Consider the following 23,179-nt stretch of genomic DNA (forward strand, 5'->3'; position numbering starts at 1 on the left):
AGCATGTGTCATTGGCTTTTGCCTTAGAGCTTCAAATTACAAATTCCCTATGGGTACACTAGCTCATCTGTTGCATCCTTACTTCATTGTCACATTGGAATGCTCCTTTGCCAAAGGGATGAAGAGAGACCTCCCTATGCCTAGATGGAGGCAACAAGAGATGGCCCATCATGATGGTTCTCTCTTACAAAATGTGGGAATGAAGGGAAAACTAATATAAGAAGACAACTTACAACCAAACCTATCTAGCATCATGCATCCATCATCAAGCAAGCAAGATTCAATAGTAACAAGAAATCAAGAAGCTTTCATTTCAGATGATAGCCGAGCAGCTTTTGTCCTTGGTTCCAAATTTTTGGGAACAGACGCTTAACCGGATGATGGAGGAAAGAGGGCTACAAATTCCAGTGCAAGATGTGCATGTAGCCGAGCCTATAAGTGCACTAGTTATTATCGAGACGATGAGAGTGTACTGATGGTCAATGTTAGATTAAATGGTGCACTAGTTATCGATGAGAGTGTACCGATGGTCAATGTTAGATTAAATGGTGTCCTAGTGTATGGAGCATTATTGGATGATGGGGGCTCTGGTGTTAACATCCTTGTGTGCAGAACTCAGGATACAAAGTTTTGAACCAGCCCCATTTGCAGTTAAGATGGCCAATCATCAGCAATGGGTATAGCCTCTTGGGGGATCAGAGACTTGGATTTGGATATAGCAAGTATTCTCTATAAGATATCTGCAATGGTGCTTAAAATGGAAGACATCAGTGGGGCATATCCTATGCTCTTAGGCTAACCTTGGATTTGGATATAGCAGGTATTCTCTATAAGATATTTGCAATGGTGCTTAAAATGGAAGACATCAGTGGGGCATATCCTATGCTCTTAGGCTAACCTTGTCTTCGACAGGCAAAAGTCAAGCAAAATTGGGAGCACAATACGATCTCATTAAGAAGGGGCAAGAAGAAAGTCTGCTTGTCAATACATTCCACAACAATGGTGAAATCTCCTCTATGGCCTAAATATGTCCAAGGCATTAATGTGGCAGAAGGAATTGATAAATCAGAGGAAGAGCAGTATTTGAATAATAATGACAACCTGGTGGGACTGTTTAAGATTGATGTGGCTTTACTCTTAGACAAGTACAAGTCTGAGGAATTCAGGGACCCAAGTCATGGCATGCAGGAAAATCACCAATCTGGCACGCAATAGTTCAAATAATGCGATGAAGAAGAAGACCAGACAGAAGCCCTTAAGCAGAGTGTCTCGAGAGATTATTAATCAGTTTCCAGAGTGGGCTGATGTTCTTCGGGAGAGGAAGAATCTTTTGAAAAGGAATTGGAACACTCTACTAGGAGAGTGAAGGAAGATGAGTTAGTTAATTTGAATTTAGGATCACCTGAGCATCCTAGATTGGTCAAAGTCAGTGCCGAACTGGATGCAGAGCTCAAGGGGAAATTACACCAGCTGTTGAAAAATTTTCAAAATGTTTTTGCATGGAGTTATGCTGATATGGAGGGAGTTGATCCAAGGGTCTACCAGCACCGAATTGTTCTCAAAGATGATGCAATCCCTATATGACAACATTGCTATTGAATGAATTCTAATTATGCAGCTAAAGTCAAGGAGGAGATTGACAAATTACTCAAAGCCAAATTTATCTATCTCCAATTGTGATTTTCCTCCAAAAGAACAAGAAGCTGCGGGTTTGTGTCAACTACAGACAGCTTAATGTAGCAATTCTGTCAGATCCTTTTCCACTCCCTTTCACCGATGCATTACTAGATGTAGTTGTCCACAATGAAATGTATTCCTTTTTGATGGATTCAATGGCTATAATAAGGTCCAAATGGTGCCTAAAGACAAGGAGAAGACAACATTCATAACAGAATGGGGTGTATTTGCCTCTAATGCGATGAATTTTAGACTTAAGAATGCACCGGCAACATTTCAAAGAATGGTGATAGAAAATTTTTAGGATTTTTCACAGAACTTCATGAGGGTTTTTATAGATGATTTTAGTGTGTTTGGAGATAAATCACATCTTGAACATTTGGGATTATGTCTTTCCTAATGTAGATCAACACGCCTAAGTTTAAATTCAATGAAGTGTCCTTTTTGTAACGTCCCTCCCAAGCCATGTATGTATGTGTCTCTTTTAATATAGATTTCAATAAGAAAAGAGAGTGTAATTAGAAAGAGTGAGACAATAAGGCTAGAAACATTAGAAAAGTGTTAGAATAAAAATATTAGCTTCAAAAATCCTAAAAGAAATAAGAACATAAGAATAGTTCTATTAAGAGATAAGTATCCCCAAAAATAGAATTTCGAGTTTAGGTGATAAGAGGTCATATTTAGAGTACTTTTACACATTTAGAGTCCATGCATACTAAAAATGTGGAAAAACAACGCGTTTCCAAAGATAGTGCATTTGCGGCTATATACAGACGTTTTTGCCTATTCTGCCCGCGTTGGCTTGTAGACCAGATGCCTTCCCGTTCTTTTAACTGGTTACATGACCATATTCTGAGTTTTTATCAAAGAGTTATGGCCGAAACAGTTTGCTGTTTCTGTCAGGGTCTCTACATAGAGAAAACTGTGAGAAGACAGCAAGTAGGCTCAAGGTAATCCTAGAGTTTGAGATGCATATATCCCTTCATTCTTATCTAATATCTCAGAAAATAAGCTTAGATTTCTATGGTCTTTCGAAGGAAGAGACCAAAACTCCATAGCTTTTCTTGTAGAGAAAGAATAGTAGACCGTAGTCCTGTAAGAGAAGGCTATTTTGCCATAGATCTTAGAAAGAGAGGAGAGTCACAGTATGAGTAAGAGGAGATAAAGCTTGGAGATGATTGGATGATTTCAATCATAAGAGAAGGTATTAGAAGACTCTATTTTCTAAAGCTCTTGTTAATAACGAGCAAAGGCAACGATAAACGACAAATTTCTATGAGGTATATACATATTTTGTTTTTCAATTATATATCATTCTTAGGGGTTGAGGTATGGCCCCAGCTTCTCTATTGATTGTTACAGTGATCTATTTAATTGATTTACCATTTAAAGTTTGTATTCTTTTAAGCAATAGCATATGCCTTAATAAAGAATGTCTTATCGCAATCTCAAGTTGAAATGCTAAAATCTTTGTGAAAAGGATTGTTTTCTTAAAGAAGGTGATATGGATCCTAGTCCTATGGTTTAGTGAGTAAATGGATTGTTATCTTGGTTAAATTAAGGTACAGGTACAACTTCTCCCTGCCTTGACGCTGCCCCGTTCTTGTGCTTGTATAGCCGGACGGCGGAGACGTTAGTAAGGCCCGGAGTTGGCCCATGGTATCCCTCATACCATTGGGAGAATGAGGTTTGCCGATTGAGGCAAGTGATTGTGATGATGCTGCCTAGTTCTGAGGGCCCAGGCTAGTGCGGTGAATTAGCCCACCCTAGTGCGCAGACATCCCTCTGAGGGGCGGGAGGATCAAGCGATGGAGCCTGAGAGGGCGACAGGCCGGCTTGAGTCCTCGCCAGCGGCCGACGATGAGGTGTATGGTCCCGTAGGGTTTTGCCCAGCATGTGGAGGCTGGAAGGCCGAATTCTAGATCATCGGCGGTATAAAGGAAAAGAATAAGAGAGCCAGTTTGGCTTGTATGAAATTGATTCATGTTTAAACTTTGTTTTTATAAATCTTATCTTTGGCATTATTGTATTGTGGAAAAAGGCAAAGGCTGTTTTAATAAACCTTGTGAAAGAGCCTTAATTAAGGAACATGTTTGTTTATGTCAAATAGTGTGGTAGGATTAATTAGAAAACAAATTGACGCATGAGTAGGGTGGAAAGTGGGAGGATGGAATGCCCCGACGGCACCATCCTACGGACGGGTGGACCCGATTAGTCGGGTAGCTTTCCAACATACTAAGTGAAAGCCCTACGTTAGATAAATAGGTTCTCGAGCAATTCTATTCTAGAAGACTAGGCCAACGGCTGTGCCTTGCATGGATGAGGAAAAAAGCGTTGTCTCTAGGAATCAAGTCTAGTAGTTGCCCAATTTTTGATCAATTGCCCTATGGGTGATTTGATGTTTAGGAAATCACGCTCCCCCTGCGGGATAGAGCTAAGTCATACCTATGAATCGTATCCTTGAATCTCTGCATGGTCAAGGTATCGATGAGTAGGAAATTTTCTCTAAGATAAGACTTAGCGGACTATCTTAAGTGTTTCCCCTGTTTGTGGAAGGGGGGGAACCTTACAAGTGGTATCAGAGCCGATCTTAGTTCCTAGGATTTGTTTTTCAAAGGTTAACTATCAAGGGATTAAAACAAGTGATAGTTTATCATATGAGGACGAATCAATCATCTCTACTGGCCATAGAAGTGATTTGAATATCCTCACATGTTGAGACAATCATCTTATGAAATTGTGCTTGTATCTTGGGGGTGCACACGCAAGATATTTGTACAATAAATTTGAGAAATAAGGTTGGGGAGAAAATCTTTTGAGGAAAACATAGGGTGATCAAATTAAGAAACTAGTGAGAGACTGGAAGGATAGACCGAAACTTGTTTAGAGAAATTTTCAGGATATATCTCATTAACTTGCATATTATAAATTATTAAGATTGTAACTCCATTAAGATTTGAATAGTTGACGTGTGAATGCCATCCATTCGATACTGTACACTAGGACGATCATCCAAGATCTTTAAACCATCTCAGACAAACATGGGTCTTGGATGTGTAATTCCCAAAGGATCATGCTCTTAGATGTGTTAATCCCAAGATACCAGATGTGTAATTCTCAAAAAAATGAAGATCTCAGATGTATTAATCCTGACTGCCTTCAAATATGGTGCTATGATAAGTATTTGATAGTTTTGAACTTTTAATGGATACAATGAAAGAAGCAAGCTCACCCTTGCTCGCGTCTAAAAATCATAAGAAATGCCAAATCAGTTGGAAGCATTGTTGTCAATCTAACCATTGGAGCTAAAAAGTTAGAAGCATTGTTGTCAATCTAACCACTGGAGCTAGAATCAGTTATGAGATGCCATGAAAGTACACCTTCGTGAAAGGTTTTATCCTCTAGGATTTCGAGAGGAAAAAATGAACGAATTTTTAGAGCTAACCCAAGAAGGAAAGACCCTAAAAGAATACCACCAAACTTTTGTTAAACTTCTCCGATTTGCTCTAGAGATGGATGAGGTAACTCTTCTCCATCGATTCATTTGGAAGCTTAATCTACCTTTGAATAACCTCATCAAGAATGTAAAACCATCCTCTATTTCAGAAGCCATAATTATAGCCAGAGACTGTGATAAAGTTATATATATATATATATATATAGAAAGTGTTGAGAAGAACATGAGTCCTTCCATGTTAATCAAGAAGAGGTCCCCTATTCAAGAGGAACGTCAAGCCCACCCCTGGCTACAAGGAATCATGAGCTAGAGCAAAAATTAGGTCAAGAAATAGGGATAGCAGGATTAAAGATAACCGAATTCAACAAGTATTTCTATGAGTAAATAGAAGAGGATTGGTGCAAGATTCATGTGAAGTAATGTGCATGATGAATAGAGGTATTCTACAAGACGATACTAAAATTATGAAATTGCTATCATAGGTTAGATTGCGTAAAGAATTGATTTCCTTACATTTTTCCATGAAAATTTGTTAAGTACCATATTACATGGGGGTATAGAATAAGAATTTCGAAGGTTTATATCATTTGAGAGGTATATGGATGCATGAACTTAGGATAATAAGACCAATTAACTTTAGAATAATAAAGACCTTTTGGAGGCACAACAAAACGAGCCAAGCACATGAAATAAAAGACTCTTTAAGAACAATGTTTAGATAAAAGAGGATTTTTACCTAGTGTAGGGACACCACTTTGAAAGAGACAAGAGGATTCACTTAGATACTACCCCAGCTCGCGAGATGAGGACATCTCGAATCTTTTAAGTGGGGGAGATTGTAACGTCCCTCCCAAGCCATGTATGTATGTGTCTCTTTTAATATAGATTTCAATAAGAAAAGAGAGTGTAATTAGAAAGAGTGAGACAATAAGGCTAGAAACATTAGAAAAGTGTTAGAATAAAAATATTAGCTTCAAAAATCCTAAAAGAAATAAGAACATAAGAATAGTTCTATTAAGAGATAAGTATCCCCAAAAATAGAATTTCGAGTTTAGGTGATAAGAGGTCATATTTAGAGTACTTTTACACATTTAGAGTCCATGCATACTAAAAATGTGGAAAAACAACGCGTTTCCAAAGATAGTGCATTTGCGGCTATATACAGACGTTTTTGCCTATTCTGCCCGCGTTGGCTTGTAGACCAGATGCCTTCCCGTTCTTTTAACTGGTTACATGATCATATTCTGAGTTTTTATCAGAGAGTTATGGCCGAAACAGTTTGCTGTTTCTGTCAGGGTCTCTACATAGAGAAAACTGTGAGAAGACAGCAAGTAGGCTCAAGGTAATCCTAGAGTTTGAGATGCATATATCCCTTCATTCTTATCTAATATCTCAGAAAATAAGCTTAGATTTCTATGGTCTTTCGAAGGAAGAGACCAAAACTCCATAGCTTTTCTTGTAGAGAAAGAATAGTAGACCGTAGTCCTGTAAGAGAAGGCTATTTTGCCATAGATCTTAGAAAGAGAGGAGAGTCACAGTATGAGTAAGAGGAGATAAAGCTTGGAGATGATTGGATGATTTCAATCATAAGAGAAGGTATTAGAAGACTCTATTTTCTAAAGCTCTTGTTAATAACGAGCAAAGGCAACGATAAACGACAAATTTCTATGAGGTATATACATATTTTGTTTTTCAATTATATATCATTCTTAGGGGTTGAGGTATGGCCCCAGCTTCTCTATTGATTGTTACAGTGATCTATTTAATTGATTTACCATTTAAAGTTTGTATTCTTTTAAGCAATAGCATATGCCTTAATAAAGAATGTCTTATCGCAATCTCAAGTTGAAATGCTAAAATCTTTGTGAAAAGGATTGTTTTCTTAAAGAAGGTGATATGGATCCTAGTCCTATGGTTTAGTGAGTAAATGGATTGTTATCTTGGTTAAATTAAGGTACAGGTACAACTTCTCCCTGCCTTGACGCTGCCCCGTTCTTGTGCTTGTATAGCCGGACGGCGGAGACGTTAGTAAGGCCCGGAGTTGGCCCATGGTATCCCTCATACCATTGGGAGAATGAGGTTTGCCGATTGAGGCAAGTGATTGTGATGATGCTGCCTAGTTCTGAGGGCCCAGGCTAGTGCGGTGAATTAGCCCACCCTAGTGCGCAGACATCCCTCTGAGGGGCGGGAGGATCAAGCGATGGAGCCTGAGAGGGCGACAGGCCGGCTTGAGTCCTCGCCAGCGGCCGACGATGAGGTGTATGGTCCCGTAGGGTTTTGCCCAGCATGTGGAGGCTGGAAGGCCGAATTCTAGATCATCGGCGGTATAAAGGAAAAGAATAAGAGAGCCAGTTTGGCTTGTATGAAATTGATTCATGTTTAAACTTTGTTTTTATAAATCTTATCTTTGGCATTATTGTATTGTGGAAAAAGGCAAAGGCTGTTTTAATAAACCTTGTGAAAGAGCCTTAATTAAGGAACATGTTTGTTTATGTCAAATAGTGTGGTAGGATTAATTAGAAAACAAATTGACGCATGAGTAGGGTGGAAAGTGGGAGGATGGAATGCCCCGACGGCACCATCCTACGGACGGGTGGACCCGATTAGTCGGGTAGCTTTCCAACATACTAAGTGAAAGCCCTACGTTAGATAAATAGGTTCTCGAGCAATTCTATTCTAGAAGACTAGGCCAACGGCTGTGCCTTGCATGGATGAGGAAAAAAGCGTTGTCTCTAGGAATCAAGTCTAGTAGTTGCCCAATTTTTGATCAATTGCCCTATGGGTGATTTGATGTTTAGGAAATCACGCTCCCCCTGCGGGATAGAGCTAAGTCATACCTATGAATCGTATCCTTGAATCTCTGCATGGTCAAGGTATCGATGAGTAGGAAATTTTCTCTAAGATAAGACTTAGCGGACTATCTTAAGTGTTTCCCCTGTTTGTGGAAGGGGGGGAACCTTACAATTTTTGTGTCAAGAGTGGAATGTTACTGGGACACATTGTTTCAGTCGAAGGAGTAGCAGTAGATTTGACCAAAGTGGCTATGATCCAAATGGCCCTAGTTCCGAAAACTACCAGAGAATTAAGTCGGTTCATCGAGAAGGTTATATGGCATGGCAGGATGCTTAGGTATCTTACTGATGTGGCAATTCCTCTTAATGCTCAGATGAAAAAGAAGGACCTTGTATGGGATAAGGAATGTGATGAAGCCTTCCGTAGACTCAAAGTGATGCTAGCTAAGGGACCGATTGTGTTAGATATCCGTAACACCACTACGGGCATTACCACGAGAGGGGACGGCCTCTGGCTCACCACCATAGAGGAAGAATGAGGATTGCCCCTCATCCCCCAGGCTATATAGTGTGTGGCCTGCCGTCCACACTAGCCTGGCCGCCCATGACTCTGCATGGGCATCCTCTCCCACTGAACCCCGGATATGGCCATCCGGTCTGCCGTCCTCACAGGCATTACATCCTACATGACATTACCCCCCCTTAAGAAGAGTTTTCGTCCTCGAAAACAAACTGGGGAAACCTTTTGGAAATTGCACTACGGCGTTCCCAGGTTGCTACCTCCTCATCCCTATCTGTCCATTTAACAAGTACCTCCTGGTACACTTTATGTCGGGTTTGTCTATCACGATATTGTAGAATCTTTTCAGGTTCATGTGGTATCTTTGGTGGCTCTATCAAGTCCACCAAAATCTCTGGAGAAACTGCGTTCTCTAACCCGTGAACTGATTTCTTCAGTTTACTGACATGGAAGACAGGATGGATTTGAGAACTCTCCGGTAACTCAAGTTTATATGCTACATCCCCAATCTTCTTAAGGATTTTAAAAGGACCACAATATCTCGGAGAAAGTTTATTACACTTTCCCGTTTTCATGGTTTCTGACTGCGCAGGAACCTTGAGGAATACAAAGTCACCTTCTGCAAAGGTCACCTTTCTTCGTCCTTTATCCGCATAAGTTTTAGCGCGATCCTGAGCACTACGAATGCTCTCACGTGCGGCTCTGAGCATATCATTCATATCTTCAAGGAAATCCTTGACAGATTGAATCTTCTCCTTTTCTAGGCCTACAGCCATCGGAGATCTCGGCTGGAATCCATACATTAACATGAATGGTGTAAATCCAATCGCTGAGTGTTTGGAGCTGTTATAGGCAAACTCCAATAAGGGCAAGTACTCTTCCCAATTAGATTTCTTACTAACATAAGAACGCAACATATCCTCTAGAATTTGGTTAACTCTTTCAGTTTGGCCATCAGACTTCGGATGATCTGCCGTACTCATACTCAGAGTAGTATCCAACTTTTTGAAGATTTCCCTCCAAAAATGACTGTTGAACTTTCTATCTCTATCCGACACTATATCTGCGGGCAGGCCATATAGCTTGTAGAGATGTTCAAGAAAGAGTTTTGCCAACTCTGGCATTTTTACAGTTTTCTTCGTGGCGATAAACTTTGCCATTTTAGTTAACCTGTCCACTACCACCCACACTGAGTCATTCCCTCGACTCATCTTGGGTAAACCGGTAATGAAATCCATGGAAATGCTTTCCCATTTCCCTTGAGGAATCTCCAGCGGATGGAGTAGTCCTCCAACCTTAAGACGTTCATGTTTATTGACCTGGCACTTACTGCATTTCAGCACATAAGTCTGGACGTCCTTAAACAAACTAGGCCAATAAAACAGTCTTTTTACTAGTGCATAGGTCTTCTGAATCCCAGGATGACCCGCACTTGGACTATCATGACTTTCTTTAAGAATTTGGGCCCGAAAGTCACCAATAGTTGTGGTACACATATTCTACCCTTGTAGAGTAAGTACCCGTCTCGTCAATGGAGTAATTAGCATATTTCTCCCCCCGACGAAGTTTATCACTCCCCTTTGAAGCCGTGGCAGTCAAAGGTGATGAAAGGCCTACGTCAGAGCTCTCCGGCTCCAAACTATACCCAGAAGACACGGCTAGTCTCTCCGGACTAACTCTCGCTTCCCTTCCTATTGCACCTTCGGCCAGTCTCTCCGGACTAGCAATACATGCCAACGAGGGAGGTGGTCGCGTTTGTGAAGAAGTACGTATGCGTACAGCGCGCCAGACCTCTGTAAAAGATGGATCGTGCTCACATAAACCACGTAGGGACTCCAAGAAATCATTCTTGAAGACTGTGAAACTAAGTTTATTAATCTGTGGCATGCGACTAAGTGCATCTGCCACCACGTTATACTTACCTTTCTGGTAACGTATCTGAAGGTCAAACTCCTGTAGAATCTCCGTCCATCGAGCTTTTCTGCCCTTCAGTTCATTTTGACTTGAAAGCCATTTCAGACTTTCATGGTCCGTCCGGACCTCAAAAGTAGCACCATATGAATAGTGTCTCCACTTTTTCAGTGCATGAACTATCGCTAGTAACTCTCGCTCGTAAGCCAAGTAGTTACGCTGCGCACGATCTAACTTTTTACTCTCAAATGCAATTGGGCGTCCCCTTTACATAAGTACGGCCCCAATGGCCTCATTACTAGCGTCTGTTTCCAAAAGAAACGGCTCATTTGGATCCACAATAGTCAAAACAGGTGCAGCTGCTACGGTCACCTTAAGCTTATCAAAGCTTTTCTGTTGGGCTTCCCCCCAACTAATGTTTTTTGTTTTTGACCGTAAACTGGTCAGTCAACGGGACTGCGATCTTCGCGTAGTCCTTCACATACCGTCGGTAGAACCCCGACATGCCAAGAAAAATCTGCAGTTCCTCGAGATTCTTCGGCGCTGGCCACTTAAGAATAGCCTCTACTTTTTTTGGCTCCATCCACGTACCATCGGCGGATATAATATGGCCAAGATAGTGAATTTCTGTTTCAAAAAATTCACATTTGCTCTTCTTCGCAAATAATTTGTGCTCTCGCAACAACTCAAACACTAGACGCAAATGCTCTATGTGTTCTTTCTGTGTCTTACTGTACACAAGAATATCATCTAGGAAAACTACTACGAATTTTTGTTTCAAAAAATTCACATTTGCTCTTCTTCGCAAATAATTTGTGCTCTCGCAACAACTCGAACACTAGACGCAAATGCTCTATGTGTTCTTTCTGTGTCTTAGTGTACACAAGAATATCATCTAGAAAAACTACTACAAATTTTCCCAGATATGGACGTAAAATGCTGTCCATTAGCGTCATAAACGTCGCTGGAGCATTGGTTAGCCCAAATGGCATAACCAAAAACTCAAAATGCCCGAAACGGGTCCTAAATGCTGTCTTCGCAACATCTTCTGCTTTTATTCTAACCTGATGATACCTAGATCTCAGGTCTATTTTTGTAAAGTATCTCGATCCATAGATTTGATCAAACAACTCATCCATGCGTGGCATCGGATACTTGTTCTTAATCGTTATCTGATTAAGAGCCCTATAGTCTATGCACATCCGCATAGATCCGTCTTTCTTCTTTACCAGAAGAATAGGCGATGCCCACGGATTTGAACTAGGCCGAATAAAGCCTTTGTTCAAATATTCCGTCAATTGTTTTTCCACCTCCTGTGCCTCGGAGTGGCTTAATCTATAAGCAGGTTTGCTTATAGGTTTTGATCCTGGCATAACTTCTCGATGCCATGGTCTACTTCTCTAGATGGTGGTAAACCATCTGGTAAATCATCAGGAAAAACATCCTGAAATTCCTCTAGTAAATTCATTAAAGTATCTACGTACTTTTTCTTTATTGTCTCATTCACCTTGGATTTTTTCTTGTTTGAATCACATGCATGCCAAACAGGGTTTTCAAACAGTGGGTTTCGTCCAAGGTTATTTTTTTTTCTTGTTTGTCTACGCAAACATCATTTATCGTTTCATCTACGGAAACAGAATTCAAAAGAGGGTAACAAGCATATACCTCTGCTATCTAGTCTCTGCGGACCGCTGTACACAGGTCCATGGAGGAAATAAGTGGTGTGGCAGGGACAGTACGGTCGCCCTGCAGGGTAACGACTCTACCTCCGTGCTCAAAACATAGCGTATTATGTAAGTAATTCCGAGCTAGACTAGGGCCCAAGCCATACAGCCACTCCCTGCCTAGATATACGTCTGCTCTGGCTAAGTGCATGACCTGAAAGTCAAGCGGAGCCTCATAGTCCTGCATAGATAATGGGACCCCCAAATACTACGGTATTCCATACCGTTTTGTCATATCCGTTGGCTAGGCCAACAGTATACTCATGATCACTCCGGGTCTCAGTCAATCCCAACTTCTTGACTAACGAGTAGTTCAAGAAGTTGTGGCTAGCTCCATCATCAATAAAAACTGTGACTCTGCGGCCACCTATGGTGCCATACATGCACACCATGTCATGCGGACCTACAGTAGGCTGCCAAATCGCTGGTGTCACTGAACAAGCGTGATGCTCATCACAATGACACACTGTCACCTCTCTGAACTCTGCGGAACTGAGAGGGAGTCTCTGCACTGTATGCAACTGCCTAGAAGATTTACCATCTTTTTTGGGCTCGTTGCCACTCGTGCTGGCTTTAGGCTTTGGACACTCAGCCTTCGTGTGTCCTACTTCATTGCAATTAAAGCAGCGATTTTCCTTTCGCACTTTAATATACTGCTCTTTCTTTTGGATTTCGGTGTCTCTTTTTTTCCTGGATGGTCGCGGTTTTTTAGACCAATGACCACCCTGTCCTTCCTGGTCCGTCCTATCCCCTTGTTTCTCACTGCGGAACCCTTTTCTTTTGAGGCCTGACCTCCTCTTTTCACTGCCCTCGGCCCTGCTAGAACCACCATGCGCACTACGGCGCTTGATGTCATCAAATATCTGTGCATATTGAATTGCCTCTGCTAAGTCTTTAGGCTGTAAGGGCTCTACGTACTCAAGGTAATCATCTTTGAGGCCTCTCTTAAAGCCTCGCAATGTCTGGAATGCATCGATTCCCTTTAGCTTGAGTACTATCTCCCTGTAGTTTGAGATGTACTGAGTTAGGGATTTGTTCTCCATCGAGCACTTGTCCCATAACTCCCAGCTTCTCTCTGCCTCATTAACAGGCAAAATTCTTTTCGAAACATTGTTTCAAATTCCGTCCAAGTGGCAGGGCGAGTTGTCCAAGTGGCAGGGCGAGTTGTCAAACTCATCCACCACTTGTACGCTTTGCCGGTTAATGAGAGGCTAGCCTACGGGCTGTATACGGCTAGGCTGCTGTCGCAGCGAGTGCAAATCTGACCACTTCGCTAGAAACATATTGACTGAGTCCTTGTTTCTCTCCTTTTCCTCGCCACCAAAACTAGGCGGCTTTAAGTCTTTTAACAACGACGAAGCTGTCGCTACGGACGGCCCCGCAGCAGGTGCATCGGCCTGTACTCTTGCAATTACTGGTGAGGCTATGCTCACCCGTGCCGCAGGAGCTCGGCTACCACGAGGAGTCAGAGTACTAGCCGAGGCGGCTGTCAGTGCATCTAACCGTGTGGAGATTCTCTGTAGCATCGTTACTAAATTAGCATGGACTTTACCCATAGTGTTCAATTTGACATTAAGATATTTAAACAGTCCACTAGAGAGCTCCGTCTCTGTCAGGACATCAGTAGGGTCCAATAGGTCATAGTCATCGTCGTCATAATCCAAGAGGTCCTCCTCGGTCCCCTCGGCGACGTCAATGTTCATGTCCTCTGGCTCATCGGCCAGAAAGGGGTCATCAGCCAATGCGGCCGCTTTTCGGGCTCGCTGGGTCCTAAGGCGGGGTCAATAGACGAGGAGGGCGCTGGCAGATCACGCGTGATCGACGAGCGTACTCTGGACCGAACAACGGGCGTGTACGGCCTGACAATTCGGTCGGGGTCAAACCCGCGACCGAGGACAAGAGACTGGAAAAACCTAGAGAAGTAGAAGGCGGTGGGGACACACTACGCGTAGCAGACATTTTTAATTCTTGCAAAAAATAATGCGAGAACTCGGAAATTACTAAAAAAACGCTAATAAAATGAGCAGTGTGGAGAGAGAATAGTCACCCCCCTTTACGGTCGCCTGTCGATTTGTGTTGCGCTGTGAGCCTCTACAAGGACGCTTCCGGGATGCCGATCCACGAGAAAAATGCCTGCAACTCATATCAAAAATAAATTTTTGTTCGGGAAGCTGTGCCTGAAAAATTCGGATTATTTCTTGCGGGGATTATCCCTCCTCCCCAGCCGAGAGAGAGGGTTTGTTTGAATTGAGTTTCATTTTTAATTTCATTAAAAATGAATAATGAAATGTATATTTAAATATATATATATATATATTCTCCTCTCGCTGGTGTTTGCTGCGTTGGTCGGCTGCCTCGTCGGCTGCTCTGTTTTGGCTGGCGTTGTGGCTGCTTTGGCCGCCGCCGCCTTTGGCTGGCCGGCGCCACCCCCGCCGGCTGGCCTGGCTGGCCTGGCTGGCTGGGTCGCACAGGCAAAGGCGCCCCCCCTGCTCTCTACACAGGTCGCCGGGCCTGGGCTGGCCTTCTCCCCCCTCAGACGGCGCTCACGTGCTCGGACGGCGCAAAGGTCAACAAAATAGTCGCCCCCCCCTCTACACACGTGGGTTTCGGGTGGCGCACATAATGGCTCTTCGCCCAGGGTGTTTTCGCCTCACACACAGCAGCTCTTCGCTGACAATTTCAACGCAGTGGTCTTCCCCGCCCCACCCCCACACACAGTCGTGTGTTTCAAAGCTTTCGAGTCTGCGCCCCCCCTTCCACACAGAGGATTGAACGATTCCTTCGCAGCCATTCAACGCAGAGAAAAAAAAAACAAATGAAAATTGCTTTGCTTACCTGCGATGCTGCTTGCTGTGTGTGACGGGGAGAGAGAGAGAGAGAGAGAGAGAGTTCTTCCCTTCAAAAATCTTGGCCGCCTCCCTCCACACACTCCCTTGTGGAGATAAGGGTGAGAAGATTGTGGATGAAAACCATCGAGTGGGCTCCGGTCCCCCGTTCACGCGCGGACTCTCACGATCCCCTCGAACCACGCTCTGATACCAGTGTTAGATATCCGTAACGCCACTACGGGCGTTACCACGAGAGGGGACGGCCTCTGGCTCACCACCCAGCCATAGAGAAAGAATGAGGATTGCCCCTCATCCCCCAGGCTATATAGTGTGTGGCCTGCCGTCCACACTAGCTTGGCTGCCCATGACTCCGCATGGGCGTCCTCTCCCACTGAACCCCGGGTATGGCCATCCGGTCTGCCGTCGGTCATCACAGGCATTACAGCCTACATGACAGATTGTTCAACCACTACAATGGGATTTGCCATTCCAAGTTTTTGTTGATGCTTCAAATGTGGCAATTGGCAGTGTGCTTATCTAGGAGAAGCAATTGAAGTGGTTTAGACCAGTGTTCTATGCCAGTCGTCGTTGATTAAGCGCTGCTGAAAAGAATTACTATGTCATAGAAAGGGAGGCATTGGGGATGATCTATTCTGTTAACAAATTTTAACACTACTTGCTTGGTAACAAGTTTGTCTTTCATGTGGATCCTTCGGCACTGCTATATTTGGTAGCCAAGTAGGTTTTACATTGCAAAATTGCGCGATGGATGCTCATTCTAACAGAGTTTGAGTTCACAATGATTCACACGCCTGGATCTTCCCATGTAGCCATTACCTTTCTCGGCTAGAATCCAATAATGAATCCGGAGGAGTTTTAAATGATTTTCCAGATGTTGAACTCTTTATGATAGCAACGATTGATGTCAAAGCTGACAACAACTGGTATGAGAAAATGCTTAATTTCTTCTATACTCGAGATTATTTTTGATGCATTTCACATGGGATCAAAGGGAGAGACTCACTTTAGAGCTGACATTTTCAGGTCATAGTAGATCAGTTGTATAGATACGGAGGAGATGGATTGTTGAGAAGGTGTGTACCACCATATGAAATAGAAGTCATGTTGGCTAAAGCTCCCCAAGGAATCGGTGGGGGACACTTCACAGGAGATGTAGCAGCAGCAGCAAGGAAGATTCTACAACCAAAATTATGGTGGCCAACAGTGTGGATTGATTCTGTAATCCTTACGATTAGGATAGCCTACTATCAAAGATCGGATGGTGCACAAGCTAATTCTACCACTTGAAGCTTTTGAAAAATGGGGATTAGATTTTGTTAGGCCAATCAAACCGCTAGCACATCCGAGCAAAAAGTGATATATTATGGTGGCTATAGATTATTGCACAAAGTGGGTAGAGATCGATTGTCGAAAGATGAGTCATTACAACAACGCAGAATTACTCAAGCTGGATGAAGATTGACTACATACACATTGGGTTAATACAACGGTGCATAGGAGAAGGAAAAGATGGGTGGATCGACATTCCAAAATGCAGTTTTTAAAAGTTTGTACATCGATGTTGTTGATTAATACCAAATCGGGATTTCTACCAGGGAAGTTGTAACTACCATGGATAGGACCATTTTGGATTGTCAAGAAATTTGGAGATATAACATTTCTATTGAGGCAAATTGATGGTACGATTAATCCAAAGGCACTGAATGGCTATCAATTGAAGCCATACTTTGGGCAAATGTCGTCGTTTCCCTTTCACAACAAGAAGATGAATCTGCCAAATTTTTGAATTCCGAAGCACCATCGGCAACAGCAGCAACTACATCGGATACCGCAGTGTTGATATCGGTATTTTTGGATTGAGTATTTGCCATAATAATACTAATAACAACCATGCCTCACGGATTGCACGCAATAATCATTTCATATCAAAAAAGAATAATTTGGGGATTTTGGGCATTCTTTTTCATTATTTTGCACCATTATTTGAATTATTCTAGATTTATTACATATCTGCCCGCATTTCGAGTGCCACGTGTCAATCATGCACAATTTTTAGAAATGCCTTTGCGCTACATAAAACAAAACATAATTTTCTCTCACTTACTATTCACGTTTTCTCTCTCCATCGCTCTCTCGCCACCATCATCTTTGTCACAAAAGCACTGTCTGCGCAGTTTGCTTTTGTTGTTCTCTTCCATTTTTTCTTCAGCAATTTAGAGCTATGATGATTTCTTTCCTTGGGATGATGGAGCCAAATCTGCATGAGGATTGGCTGCAATTGATCAACAGATTCGGGGCGATGCCTCTGCTATTCCACAGCATGCTGATTTTGGAGTAGAATCCGTGCGAATCAATAATGTCACGAAGCGGATTGACATTGAATTGTTTGCTCAGAGACTTCATCTTCCCCTCAGCCCGCATTGTGATCTCAAGTCATTGAAGAATTCCGACCCTATGAGTGTTGAGGATGTTTTTGGTCCTAAAAGTTCAGGGGATTATTATGTAAAGAATGTGATCAACAACAATATTTTTCATTAGTACTCCTAGTTTAGTACAGTATGTGTGGCTCCACACCAAACTCGATTGAATATCTCAGGATTTTTAGTAAGCATAGTTGGGATGGCTGAAGTAGGGGTCGACATCAGCTAGGCCCACATTTTACATCAAAGAGTTTGGTACAATGTGAAGTTGCTACAGTGACTCGTGAGCAATGTGAAGTTGCTACAGTGAGCACCGTGCAAGGTTAAGCAGAGTCGGTTGGGGGAGGTTTTGAGACAGTTTTGCTATTAGATGACTTGTTGCCGATGCCAAAGACAATCAAGGGGCCCCACGGATGAAATCAACCGAGGGAACGTCTAAGTGGCACCGAACAACAAATATCGTCAATTCTGAAGAAGAAGATGAGGAGACATAGGAAGACACCGAAGAAGAGGTCGAGGAAGAACAGGGAAGTGCCCTTGTCAAAAGGCAGCAACTATGTACACAGTGGGTGAGTCTTCTAAGACTCAAGAGTCCTTTTAACAATTGAATCTTGTCTGACTGGAGGAGAGGCAACAAGTGTAGGCGGCCACACCATTACAACGAACTTTTGCAGATACAGGGGCCTTACTCAAAATTAGTCTCAATGCATGATTATATCTACGAAATGAGGCCAAGGAGTATTTCGAGGCGCATACCAATGACATGGCATTTTTTGGCATGTCTTATGGCGTCGGTGCAAGCCTCGATGTCTGGGCATCTTGTAGTAGAGTGTGCACCCGATTTGCTTGCATTGTTAGACATGAGTTCTGCTCATGACTTGGATGCTTTTATGCAGAGTGCGGCTTTGGTTACAGGGTCAATGACCACTCTAGCGTACGAGTTAGGTAATAACATTATAGCTATCAACAATCGCCCAATAGATGTAAACGAGAATTGTGGCATCATCAATTTAAACGATGTAGAGAGCTCAAGGTATTCCTATTTTTCTCTCCCTTTGGTAAGAGTTATGTTTAATTTTCGAACAAAGTAATGGCCACTTTTGACACTGAAGGTGTATATTTGGTCCACTTTCAATATCGAAAGTGTTATTTTGGAAACAAGGGAAGGGCACATACCCCTATGTGTATTAAATGTGTTAACTCCCCATCATACTTTAAGTATGGGTTTTTTCCGCTTGCATTTTGTCACTCACATAAACTAACATAGATTCAAACCTCTCCTTTTGAAAGGAAGAAAACAAAGTAGGCCAGCCATGCCAACGAAGCGATGGCCAATGGCACCTCTATTGAGCTTGCATACTTGCTTCTTGTCAAGCTCTAGGAAGTGTCCAAATTTCATTGCCATTGCTTCAAATCTACTGAGCTGCTTTTGGAAGGGCCTTTCGTTGTGGTTGATGTACTCTAGTAAGTTGGAGGGCACCCACAATCTATCATCAATGGCCAAAGAGATAGAGGGCACCCACAATCTGTCATCAATGGCCAAAGAGACAGAGTGCTGTTCTTATGAGTTTGTAAATTTCTATCTTGCGAGGTACTTGAAGATCTCCATCAAATATAAGCATAGGCTTGTGAACGTTACCCTAGTATCCTTTGCAAGTATGCTTTCAAATCCATGTTCCTTCAAGCATTGCAAGATGTTTATAAGTAAACACATGAACACACATTCTTTTAAAAATACATGGTCTCCGCAACCCCCCCCCCTTTTAGCGTATGGGAGCAAGTGCCCTCGAAAACTCACGCACACACCCTTTTTACATACCTCCACAACACAGAGCCGCTTTCGAACCCATGACCCCCCTGTAGGGAGCCGTGAGCCGAAACCATTAGGCTATGATTGCTTTGGTGAAACTACATGGTCTTATGTCTATTACTTTTAAACTTTGGCTCAAAGGAGATGTGTCAATGAAAACCAACAAACATTTGCTAACATGGCAAACCAAAACTTGAGAAAAATACGCACAGAACAAAGACGTGCTGCAAAAATTAGGATGTGAAGGAAAAGCCAAGGCCAAACGCTTCGACATGGTATAAAGTAAAGATTTTGTATAAGCAATGGCACTCCAAATATGGGTACCAAATTTTGCACTCATATTAATTAATTAGATCAAGTGGGTATTTTATAAAGTGCAAGGTTTTAAACATTAAGGTCGAATGTGCAAGGTTTTATAAGGTGGTTTGGAGGTCAAATGCCACTGGTTTGAGGCGCTCGTGGATTCCGCCCGGTGGTTTATCTGGTAGCTTCCGCTTTAATACCTTGCTCGTGGTGCCTTTACGTCCTTCTCCTATGGTTTTCGCCCGATGGCTTATCTGGTAGCTTCCACTTTAATACCTTGCTGTTGGTGCCTTCATGTCCTTCTCTTCGTTTGCCTACCCCTCTCGTCTTCGCTTGGCTTTTTAGCCTTGTCGATAGAGGGGCAGGCACACACAGATCTCCTTGGCTCATCTGGTCCGTGTGGTTGTGGTTGTTTATCCCTTGGTTGTTTGCATGGCGCCCCGGAGACACCCATCCGATAGGGGCTCTGTAGAAGGGCAGCACTATGAACCACCTGCACTGTCAAATCGTGGTCAAGATGCGAGCATCTTCTCTCATTGCTATCAGTAATGCACTAAAGTTGTACATGCATTGGGATACATCCAAGCCTGATGGTGGGCTTGTATTTGACAACTGTAAATGTTGGTGTTTGTATATATTTCTTTTTGTATAAAGTGAAATATTTGTATATATATATTTTTTATATTTTTTTGTTTTTCCAAAAATATATAATAATACCTTAGAGTTTTAATTCCAATAACCTAAAGTGCAAAACCTTAGGTCATTCGATTAATTCGATCAATATGTCGCTATGACCAAATATGTCAAATGTGGTGTTGTTGCTACCAATATTGCATTGTGTCCTAGATGTTCAGTTTTAGTGAGAAATGTGTGCAGTCTTTATTGCTTTTTGTTGCCAAGAGAATGTTTGTAGTCGAACTAACTTTGGCAAAGGATCAGGTTATGTGTGCTTTATAAAAGGGTGTCTCTCTGTCTCTCACGGTAGATTGGTTAGGTCATGGAGTTATGGAGTTGGTATACAACATGTTATGACTCCCGTCGGATAGATCAATGTGGACACTCTCTCTCACAGACACACACACACGCGCGTGCGCGTGTGATGGAGAGGGAAGAAGGAGAAGCAGCATCAGGAACAAGACCAGCCACGAATGATGGAGGAAAGTGATGAAGAAGGAGCGATGCAGAAACAGGAGGGAGAACCACAAATCAGAGTGACTTATGGCGTGACAAGAAGCTGGAGCTTTCCTGCTGGAACCTTGGTATCAGACGCCATCCGCATGCTCACAGGCGGAGAAATGAACAAGGACATGGCTCTTGAAGCAGTTGTGGATGGCATCTTGCTACCTTTACCCTCGGGATTTCGTCTGCAAGCTAACCAGGGCTGGCGATATCAAGTGAAGGTACAGGAGAGGCTACCTCGTAGATTTGGGGCTGGGCATGCTGTGAACCCTGAAGACTACTATTATCTGACGCCTCGGGGGCTTGAACCCCTTGTAAACGATCTAAGGAAGGGAAAATATTGTGTTTTGTGTGACAGGAGGCAGAGTGGAAAGACTACTCTAGCTTTTGCTGTTGCAAAGGCGCTGAAGGAGGGGAGCAATGCTGCATGTCCAGTTTATGTTCAGGGAATGGGGGCTGCCAGGCAAAGCTGGGATGCGTCCACTATGTGGACATGCTTTTGTGAGTATTTGCATCTAGCGAATCCTACTTTGTTCAGGAAACCAGCAGAAGATGCTGGCACTGACCGAATGTTCCTTTCTTACTTTCTCAAGAGGAACCTGGCAGCTCCAGTGACACTTATCTTTGATGAAGCTGATAGTTTGCTGCACCTGTCAGCCGACTGTCTGGATGAACTCTTTCATACTATCAGGAACATGAAGAATGATAGCAACTCCTACAACTTGAATGGTTTTTTGCTGGTGGGCGTAGAGACAGTGAAGGACCTCCTTGAGGCTCAGTACAGGAGAAGAAAAGCTGAAGCTGAAGCCTCCAATGTTGACTATGTCCCTGGAAGTTCTCCAAGCAGACTATCTCCATTTCCGCACGATCACACGGTTACATCATCAGCCTTTGATGTAGCAGACATTGTAGAGCTGATACAACAGGCTAATGTGGATAATTTGGGCATTATCCGTGATGTGGCACAAATCGCAACCTCCATATGGGAGTGGACAAGTGGGCACAAGGGACTGGTTGGGACTTGCTTGGCATTCATGATGCAAGAAGAGGCCTCCAGTTATAGAGCTTGGTTAAAGCTCTCAGATTCTTCTAAGCTCGCCAGATATGTCTTTGGACAGGCAACTTACAGCAGGATGATGTGGTACTTTAGAACATGGTCCCACTCCCATTATGATCTCCTAGCCAGCTTCTTGGAGGCAGAGGAGCGCGTCTTCCAGTCAGTGGCACATATCCGTGATCTGCTTGCAGAAGGTGTTCTGGTTGCCAGAGAGCATGAGCTTGATTATTTTGTGAGGATTTCTTCTCCGTTGCTCCGGTCTGCCATATTGCGCCGCTGCTCCTTCATAAATCAGCAGGTAGACAAACCTCCTAGCTCACAATCTGCAGTTGATCGTCCGTGGGTAATCCGGGAAACAATTCGAGCCCTTGATGGCCATGCAATATGCAGGCCTGAGTGTTGTAATGCATCTGGTTCTCCTTCCGAGTATGCACTGCAGTTTGCTTTTATGTGCAGGATCAAGACGGTGCTACAACATGCCTACCCCAAGGTTGGAGCCCTCGTCTTGCCTGAGGTGAAGGAAGTGGTGGCGGAAGGTTCTAGACGTAGCAGAATGCGCCTTGATACTTTGGTGCGGGATAGAGATCGCTTCCCAAAATTTGGTTTTGAGTTTCTTGTAGAGGGGAAACATGATGATGTGTTACACCATTATGAGAGGGCTGTTGTGTATGCGCGGCAACACTCAGCACAGGTCTACCTTGTGCATTTTGCAATGGATAAAGACCCTGAAGGAATTCAGCCAGAAAATGAGAACGTTTTCTTTTGGGCAGTAAGGTTTGATCAAGCCCACCAAGTTGCAATAGTGCGCACTTTGAAATGCACAGGAGCACGTGAGGAGCATGTTTTGAGGCTGAAGGGCTGGACCGGACAATTCCGTTTTAATGACTTGGTATAGGACTTCCATGGGTCTGAGTTGGAAGACCTGAGGCCAGACATGGAGAAAGTAGGGACTTACGAACCCAGCTTGGCATAACTCAATTAGCTTTGATGGCAAGGAGCCGCCTTCTTCTTTTGTTGAGTCAATTTTCTGTACTTGGTCTGAGGAATGTTGTTACTGCCTTGGCACCCATATAAGTGAATTACCTTTATAGTACCCTTGTGCCTCAAGTAGCTACCCATCTGTTATAAGTGTACACCCTTAGATTTCTTTGATTCTTATGTTTTTTTTTTCCAGCAAGTTGTTGGGGTTGGTTTGGCGGGTGTACTCAGCTTGCTGTTTGACAAGGAATGATTTTGCACTCTTTGGGTGTTCTTGCTTTTGTTGAGCTTCAAGGTTTAGTTGCCTGTTTTCGTTCCTTTTCTTTGCTTGCAGAGGTTCTAGGTTGAGTGTCATGTGCACAGTGTGTATCTACCGTGTGCTGCACGCATGCAAGACTAGTTTCGAGGCTTGGGGAAGCTTGGAGCTAGGCAGGCTGATTGACGAGGTTAGTTAGGGATATAATAACGGGCGGGCGTCCAAGTGTGGACGCCCGATGATTGG

At 43.1% G+C, this 23,179-nt stretch overlaps 1 protein-coding gene across 1 annotated transcript; it reads left to right on the top strand.

The window, feature by feature from the left end:
* The first annotated feature begins 20,350 nt into the window (after nucleotides 1–20,350).
* On the top strand, nucleotides 20,351–22,939 carry LOC147632279 (uncharacterized). The gene has a single exon (XM_086807090.1). It carries the CDS (start codon nucleotides 20,612–20,614, stop codon nucleotides 22,592–22,594), a length of 1,983 nt encoding a protein of 660 aa, XP_086663216.1. The 5' UTR covers nucleotides 20,351–20,611; the 3' UTR covers nucleotides 22,595–22,939.
* Nucleotides 22,940–23,179: the final 240 nt, after the last annotated feature.

This window comes from Cibotium barometz, chromosome 13 (assembly GCF_041138505.1).
Source record: "Cibotium barometz isolate CiBa-2024 chromosome 13, ASM4113850v1, whole genome shotgun sequence".
Classification (NCBI taxonomy): domain Eukaryota; kingdom Viridiplantae; phylum Streptophyta; class Polypodiopsida; order Cyatheales; family Cibotiaceae; genus Cibotium; species Cibotium barometz.

Coding starts and splice junctions, on each gene's coding strand:
- LOC147632279 (XM_086807090.1), top strand. CDS start 20,612: ATGATGGAGGAAAGTGATGAAGAAGGAGCGATGCAGAAACAGGAGGGA.